This window comes from Orcinus orca, chromosome 4 (assembly GCF_937001465.1).
Source record: "Orcinus orca chromosome 4, mOrcOrc1.1, whole genome shotgun sequence".
Lineage (NCBI taxonomy): Eukaryota > Metazoa > Chordata > Mammalia > Artiodactyla > Delphinidae > Orcinus > Orcinus orca.
The window spans coordinates 111,808,752-111,817,783 of NC_064562.1; the positions used below are offsets into that span (position 1 = coordinate 111,808,752).

General features: G+C 39.8%; 1 protein-coding gene across 19 annotated transcripts in view; it reads right to left on the reverse strand.

Moving 5' to 3' along the window:
- BST1 (bone marrow stromal cell antigen 1) overlaps nucleotides 1-790 on the reverse strand; it is a 61,006-nt gene extending 60,216 nt beyond the window's left edge. For 6 of the 19 annotated variants that reach the window (XR_007476838.1, XR_004478523.2, XR_004478522.2 and 3 more), the window contains exon 1: nucleotides 298-771. Coding sequence is in view for 12 of the 19 variants with exons in the window: in XM_004282543.4 (XP_004282591.1) it covers nucleotides 298-491 (194 nt within the window). In the remaining 7 variants the exon portion in view is untranslated. Of the gene's footprint in view, nucleotides 143-297 lie in introns of those variants that run through there. The other 13 variants (XR_007476837.1, XM_033410687.2, XM_033410686.2 and 10 more) reach the window with 7 other exon arrangements.
- Nucleotides 791-9,032: the final 8,242 nt, after the last annotated feature.

Consider the following 9,032-nt stretch of genomic DNA (forward strand, 5'->3'; position numbering starts at 1 on the left):
CTGGACTCGGGGAATTCCAGCTGGAGACCATATTCTTGGGTCATGGGTTCCGGTTAACCTTACGCTGGCTGTCGTCCAAACTCACCACTACCTAATCCTCATCCACTCCCCAACACCCGCTTCATTTTTACACACACACACACACACACACACACACACCCTTCACCTCCAGACCCCACCCAGTGCACCCTCCCCAGTAGATTCCCCATCCTCCTTCCCTCTCCCCCCTCCTCCTCCCCTTCCTCTCCCCCTCCCTTCCTCTCCCTCTCCGGCTCCCTCGCCAGCCGCCGCGCTCACCGCAGCTCGGGGCTCAGCACCGCAATGTACTCCGCGCAGCGGCCCAGGAAGATGCTCTGCAGGTGCGGGGTGGTGCCCTGCCCGCTCCAGCGCGCGTCCGCAGCGCCTGCAGCGCCCGCGGCAGGCGGCAGCAGCAGGATCAGCAGCAGCGCCGGCAGCGGCCGCCGGGACCGCGCGCATCCCCGGGCTTCCATCGCAGTCACTTTGCGGGTGCCTCCCAGACTCGCCTCCTCCCGTCGCGCTGAGGTGGCTCCCCGAGCCCTAACGGAACCCGCGCTCACTTGCTGTCTCTCTTTCTGCTTCAGCTCCGGAACTGAGTTGGGACATTTCCGGGGGCAGGAGTATTGCCCTCGGCTAATCTCGGCCGGAGTCCAAGAGGTGGGAGGCCCAAAGAAGAAGCAAGGTTGGAGAAGGGGTGAGGCGAGTTCGGCCTCCCGAAGGAAGATTTTTCTGGCTTCAAACTATGACAACTTTCACAGACACCCTCTTTCTCACTGGCTAATGATGAGTGGACGGTGTTTGTTTTCAGGAAATAATAACCACAAAAGCTAATATTTATTGAGCTGTTACTATGTGCCAACCACTTTGCAAGCATAATTTTCATTGCCTTTTCACAATATCCCTCCAAGCTAGGTTTATCACTCCCATTTACAGGTGAGTGAATTCAGGGAAGTTAAGTAGCTTGTCGGAGGTCACAATCTCCCTTCCAGATAGATGCAAAATTCCAGAGACAATCAGTGTAGAGATTTGAGATTAACAGAACTCACTGGAGGGCCAAGTCCTCAATTCCTACGGTCATGATAGCTATGTGCCTGGCAGACGTGATAAATGTGGGAGGCCCATGAGAGGTAGGGTGGAGGGTTCTGGAATATTTTATTTTAATCTCTCTTTTCTATTTTTAAAGTTTATTACCCAAACTCTCATTGTCCTGTCCAGCCCCTCCCTAACTCGAGTCCACTTTCCAGATATAAGCATTTTAAATTATTTCAACAGGTATTTTGTTTTTGTTTTCCTGGCATTTACTTCCACATTTCCAAATAATATGCCTGTATGCTGTTTCTTGATGTTTCCATTTTGGATGGTATTCCATGACTTCCCACCACGTCAAAGGAAATTCTATCTTTAACCCCACACATCCTCAAAAGGCATCCTTCTGCACCCTTCATTGTCCAAGTCTTTTTATCCAAAGCTTTAACTCAGTAATCAGCATTTATGTTATTATGACTTGTGAATATTATTCATGGCTGAGTTGTAGTATTCTATGATTCTGTTTCCTTTCTTGTGAACTTCGTGCTTACCCTAGAGGTAATAATAGTCTCCCTTCCACCATCCCCAACCACTGGCTTATTTGTTTGTTTGTGATATTATATGTACACTTATGATTATGGTCAAATTCTCTACAAGGCATGTAAATCTTTCAATGCATTTAAAAGCATCAGTCAATATTTCAGGTGGTGTGTGTGATTTCTTTCTCTCTCTCTCTTTTCTTTTTGTTTCTTGGAAATACCCTTTTTTGTCCAGTTTACTGTCCCAGTCTGAGCTTACTGCTCTCAACTTGCTGCATAGTTGTCTTGCAGTGGCCCAGGAAGATGCCTGTTCTTGTCTCTCCTGGATTGATGCCCTGTTTCCTAGATCCCATGTCTAGAGCATACCTTCCAATAGCTTCTTGGGAAGATGCCATAGTGGCTAAATTTTTTGACTTTTGCATAATAATGTAAAATGTCATTATTCTACCCTCATGCTTGATTGAGAGTTTGGTTAGAGAGAATTTTAAGTTGCAAATCATTTTCCCTCAAAATTTTGAAGGCAGTGCTCCACTGTTCTCTGATTTCTATGTTACTATTGAAAAATCTAGAGCCCTTTTCCTAATCCTGTTTATTTGACCTTCTCTCTGGAAGTTTTTAAGATAAATCTCAAGAGTATGAAGTTTCAGAGATGAACTTGAGAGCAAGTAATTTCCATTCATTGTGCTGACAGCTCTAGGAAGGATGTTTCCAAGAAACAAAAAAAAAAGAGAGAGAGAGACAGAGGGAAAGAAATCACACACACACCACCTGAAGTATTGACTGATGCTTTTGAATGCATTGTGAGATTTATATGTCTTGCAGAGAATTAAACCATAATCATAAATGTATGTAGAATACCAATCAAACAAATAAGCTGGTGGGGAGGGGGAGGGAGATGATTACTACCTCTAGTTAAGCAAGTTTATAAGAAAAAAATATATAGTCATATAATTCTCTAAGCTCAGCCATGAATAATATTCACAAGTCATAATAAAGTAAATGCTGATTATGAAACAGGAGGGAAGGCGGCAGGGCACAACCTTTGAAACAATGACATAGCCAGAGGATGAGACATAAACTGATTAGAACCAAATGGGTCCAAGATGGCAGACAAGTCAAATTCCACTAGACCCTGAGCCTCAGTATATGCTCACTGTAACACATCAGCAAGCTAAATGACACACCTACAGGTGCCATGACAGTTCCAAGGCCAACCATAAGGATCAAAAAGTGGGCGGTGGCCCAATTCCTGGAAATCACCATCCCTTCCTGAACCAGCTGGAATACTCCTCCCACTCATTAGGCTATGAAATTACCCACCCCTATAAAAACTGACAACCTCATACCTTGGTGCCTTTCTCACCTTCTGAGATGGCCCACACTCTGTCTGTGGAGTGTGTTTCGCTCTAAATAAATCTGCTTCTTACCTATCACTCTGTCTCTCACTGAATTCTTTCCACGCTGAGACACAAAGAACATGAGCCTCAGTAAGTCCAGACACCAGGTGAGTGATTCGAATTAAAACACCGTGAGTTCGAGTCCCAAGCAGGGTTTTGGCCATGTTCAAGTCCCGGCCGCATGGGTTCAAGTCGCAATCTGAGGTGCACGGTTTCAATTAATGCTTTAACATTTATATCCAGAAAATAGAAAGAATTTGACAACTCAAAAATAAGAAAAACAACCCAAATTTTTAAATGGTATCTGCTTTTAAAATAGTTGAGCAGATACCTCACCAAAAAAGACATTCCACTACTAGGTATGTACCAAAGAGAAAATGAAAATATGCCTGCCCAAAGATTTATACATGAAATGTTCACCGCAGCTTAATTCATAGTAACCCCTAAACAATGCAAATACCCAACAAGAGAAGAATAAACAAATTGTGATATAGGCTACAATAAAATACTACTAAGCAGTGCAAAGGAATGAACTACTGATACACTGAAGAATGTAAAAAAAATGTATATGCTAAATGAAAGAAGCTAGATATAAAATAATACACACTTTTTTATTCTCCTTACATGAAGTTCTAGAAGGAATAGGATGCTGATATACAGAATTGGGGGAAAAGAGATTTCAGATGGAACCAATTGCCTGAGCAAATACAGAATAACGGGAAAGCATGGGGCTCCTCCTGAAAAAGGTAAAGTTTTATTTTGACTGATAAATAGGGTACAGGTTGAGACTTGACAAAATAAGTTAGGGTCATACCTTTTTTTTTTTTCCCACGCCTAGCAGTTTGCAGGATCTGAGTCCCCTGACACAGGATTGAACCCATACCATCGGCAGTGAAAGCACGAAGTCCTAACCAGTGGACCTCCAGGGAATTCCTAGGGTCATATATCATTTTTTCTTTTTCTTTTTTTTTACCATCTTTATCGGAGTATAATTGCTTTACAATGGTGCGTTAGTTTCTGCTTTATAACAAAGTGAATCAGCTATATATATACATATATCACCACATCTCCTCCCTCTTCCGTCTCCCTCCCACCTTCCCTATCCCACCCCCATATATTATATCCTAAAGACCTTGGACACAATAATAGTTTGAACTTTGTGCTCTTTTTCTTTTTCAATTTTATTTTATATATTTTTTTATACAGCAGGTTCTTATTAGTTATCCATTTTATACATATTAATGTATACATGTCAATCCCAATCTTGCAATTCATCATACCACCACCCCCTCCCCCTGCCACTTTCCCCCCTTGGTGCCCATACATTTGTTCTCTACATCTGTGTCACTATTTCTGCCCTGAAAACCGGTTCATCTGTACCATTTTTCTAGGTTCCACGTATATGTGTTAATATTCGATATTTGTTTTTCTCTTTCTGACTTACTTCACTCTCTATGACAGTCTCTGGAAACATCCACGTCTCTACAAATGACCCAGTTTCGTTCCTTTTTATGGCTGAGTAATATTCCATTGTATCTGTGTATCACATCTCCTTTATCCATTTGTCTGTCGATGGGCATTTTGGTTGCTTCCATGACCTGGCTACTGTAAATAGTGCTACAATGAATATTGGGGTGCATGTGTCTTTTTGAATTATGGTTTTCTCTGAGTATATGCCCAGTAGTGGGATTGCTGGGTCATATGGTAATTCTATTTTTAGTTCTTTAAGGAATCTCCATACTGCTCCATAGTGGCTATATCAATTCACATTCCCACTAACAGTGCAAGAGGGTTCCCTTTTCTTCACACCCACTCCAGCATTTGTTGTTTCTAGATTTTCTGATGATGGCCAATCTAACTGGTGTGAGGTGATACCTCATTGTAGTTTTGATTTGCATTTCTCTAATAATTAGTGATGTTGAGCAGCTTTTCATGTGCCTTTTGGCCATCTGTATGTCTTCTTTGGAGAAATGTCTATTTAGGTCTTCTGCACATTTTTTTGATTGGGTTGTTTGTTTAATATTGAGCTGCATGAGCTGTTTATATATTTTGGATATTAATCCTTTGTCCGTTGATTCGTTTGCCAATATTTTCTCCCATTCTGAGGGTTGCATTTTCATCTTGTTTGTAGTTTCTTTTGCTTTGCAAAAGCTTTCAAGTTTCATTAGGTCCCATTTGTTTATTTTTGATTTTATTTCCATTACTCTAGGAGGTGGATCAAAAAACCATCTTGCTGTGATTTATGTCAGAGTGTGTTCTTCCTATGTTTTCCTCTAGGAGTTTTATAGTGTACAGTCTTACATTTAGGTCTCTAATCCATTTTGAGTTTATTTTTGTGTACGGTGTTAGGGAGTGTTCTAATTTCATTCTTTTACATGTAGCTGTCCAGTTTTCTCAGCACCATTTATTGAAGAGGCTGGCTTTTGTCCATTGTATATCCTTGCCTCCCTTGTCATAGCTAAGTTGACCATAGATGCGTGGGTTTATTTCTGGGCTTTCTATCCTGTTCCATCGCTCTATATTTCTGTTTTTGTGCCAGTACCATATTGTCTTTTTTACTGTAGCTTTGTAGTATCGTCTGAAGTCAGGGAGTCTGATTAGGCCAGCTCTGTTTTTTTCCCTCAAGACTACTTTGGTTATTCAGGGTCTTTTGTGTCTCCATAATAATTTTAAGATTTTTTGTTCTAGTCCTATAAAAAATGCCATTGGTAATTTGATAGGGATTGCATTGAATCTGTAGATTGCTTTGGGTAGTATAGTCATTTTCACAATATTGATTCTTCCAATCCAAGAACATGGTATATCTCTCCATCTGTTTGTATCATCTTTAATTTCTTTCATCAGTGTCTTACAGTTTTCTGCATACAGGTCATTTGTCTCGTTAGGTAGGTATTCCTAGGTATTTTTGTTGTTGTTGTTGCAGTGGTCAATGGAAGTGTTTCCTTAATTTCTCTTTCAGATTTTTCATCATTAGTGTATAGGAATGCAAGAGATTTCTGTGCATTAATTTTGTATCCTTCAAATTTACCAAATTCATTGATTAACTCTAGTAGTTTTCTGGTGGCATCTTTAGGATTCTCTATGTATGGTATCATGTCATCTGCAAACAGTGACAGTTTTACTGCTTCTTTTCCAATTTGGATTCCTTTTACTTCTTTTTTCTTCTCTGATTGCCATGGCTAGGACTTCCAAAACGATGCTGAATAACAGTGGTGAGAGTGGACATCCTTGTCTTGTTCCTGGTCTTAGAGGAAATGCTTTCAGTTTTTCACCATTTTGCTGTGGGCTTGTCATATATGGCCTTTATTATGTTGAGGTAGGTTCCCTCTATGCCAACTTTCTGGAGAGTTTTTATCATAAATGGGTGTTGAATTTTGTCAAAAGCTTTTTCTGCATCTATTGAGATGATCATATGCTTTTTCTTCTTCAATTTGTTAATATGGTGTATCACATGGACTGATTTGTGTATATTGAAGAATCCTTGCATCCCTGGGATAAATCCCACTTGATCATGGTGTATGATCTTTTAAATATGTGGTTGGATTCTGTTCACTAGTATTTTGTTGAGGATTTTTGCATTAATATTCATCAGTGATATTTTTCTGTAATTTTCTTTTTTTGTTATATCTTTGTCTGGTTTTGATATCAGGGTAATGGTGGCTTCGTAGAATGACTTTGGGAGTGGTCCTTCCTCTGCAACTTTTTGGAAGAGTTTGAGAAGGATGGGTGTTAGCTCTTCTCTAAATGTTTGATAGAATTCACCTGTGAAGCCATCTGGTCCTGGACTTTTGTTTGCTGGAAGATTTTTTTTAAATTAATTAATATATTTATTTATTTTTGGCTGTGTTGGGTCTTCGTTTCTGTGTGAGGGCTTTCTCTAGTTGTGGCAAGCGGGGGCCACTTTACATCGTGGTGTGCGGGCCTCTCACTATCTCCGCCTCTCTTGTTGCGGAGCACAGGCTCCAGACACACAGGCTCAGTAGTTGTGGCTCACAGGCCTAGTTGCTCCGTGGCATGTGGGATCCTCCCAGACAAGGGCTCGAACCCGTGTCCCCTGCATTAGCAGGCAGATTCTCAACCACTGTGCCACCAGGGAAGTTCCTCTTGGAAGATTTTTAATCACAGTTTCAATTTCATTACTTGTGATTTGTCTGTTCATCTTTTCTATTTCTTCCTGGTTCAGTCTTGGAAGGCTATACCTTCCTAAGAATTTGTCCATTTCTTCCAGATTGTCCATTTTATTGGCGTAGATTTGCTTATAGTAGTCTCTTAGAATGTTTTGTATTTCTGTGGTGTCTGTTGTAACTTTTCCTATTTCATTTCTAATTTTATTGATTTGAGTCCTCTCCCTCTTTTTCTTGATGAGTCTGGCTAATGGTTTGTCAATTTTGTTTACCTTCTGAAAGAACCAGCTATTAGTTTTATTGATCTTTGCTATTGTTTTCTTTGTTTCTGTTTCATTTATTTCTACTCTGATCTCTATGATTTCTTTCCTTCTACTAACTTTGGGTTTTGTTTGTTCTTCTTTCTCTAGTTCCTTTAGGTGTAAGGTTAGATTGTTTATTTGAGATTTTTCTTGTTCCTTGAGGTAGGCTTGTATTGCTATAAAATTCCCTCTTAGAACTGTTTTTACTGCATCCAATAAGTTTTGGATCATCGTGCTTTCATTGTAATTTGTCTCAAGGCATTTTTTGATTTCCTCTTTGATTTCTTCAGTGATCTCTTGGTTACTTAGTAACGTATTGTTTAGCCTCCATGTGTTTGTGTTTTTTACATTTATTTCCCTGTAATTGATTTCTAATCTCCTAGCACTGTGGTCAGAAACAATGCTTGATATGATTTCAATTTTCTTAAATTTACTGAGGCCTGATTTGTGACCCAAGATGTGATCTATCCTGGAGAATGTTCCATGTGCACTTGAAAAGAAAGTGTAATCTGCTGTTTTTGACTGGAATGTCATATAAATATCAATTAAATCTATCTGGTCTATTGTGTCATTTAAAGCTTGTGTTTCCTTATTAATTTTCTGTCTGGATGATCTGTCCATTGCTGTAAGTGAGGTGTTAAAGTCCCTCACTATTATTGTGTTACTGTTGATTTCCTCTGTTATAGCTGTTAACATTTGTCTTATGTATTGAGGTGCTCCTATTTTGAGTGCATATATATTTATAATTGCTATATCTTCTTCTTGGATTGATCCCTTGATCATTATGCAGTGTCCTTCCTTGTCTCTTGTAACATTCTTTATTTTAAAGTCTCCTTTATCTGATAAGAAATTGCTACTCCAGCTTTCTTTTGATTTCCATTTGCATGGAACATCTTTTTCCATCCCCTCACTTTCAGTCGGTATGTGTCCCTAGGTCTGAAGTGGGTCTCTTGTAGACAGCACATATATGGGTCTTGTTTTTGTATCCATTCAGCGAGACTGTGTCTTTTGGTTGTAGCATTTAATCCATTCACGTTTAAGGTAATTATCAATATGTATGTTCCTATTACCATTTTCTTAATAGTTTTCGGTTTGTTTTTTTAGGTCCTTTTCTTCTCTTGTGTTTCCCATGTAGAGAAGTTCCTTTAGCATTTGCTGTAGAGCTGGTTTGGTTGTGCTGAATTCTCTTAGCTTTTGCTTGTCTGTAAAGCTTTTGATTTCTCTGTCAAATCTGAATGAGATCCTTGCCAGGTAGAGTAATCTTGGTTGTAGGTTCTTCCCTTTCATCACTTTAAGTATATCATGCCACTCCCTTCAGGCTTGTAGAGTTTCTGCTGAGAAATCAGCTGTTAACCTTATGGGAGTTCCCTTGTATGTTATTTGTAGTTTTTCCCTTGCTGCATTCAGTAATTTTTCTTTGTCTTTAATTTTTCCCAATTTGTTTACTATGTGTCTCGTCATGTTTCTCCTTGGGTTTATCCTGCCTGGGAGTCTCTGCGCTTCCTGGACTTGGGTGGCTAGTTCCTTTCCCATGTTAGGCAAGTTTTTGATTATAATCTCTTCATATATTTTCTCGGGTCCTTTCTCTCTCCCTTCTCCTTCTGAGACCCCTATAATGTGAATGTT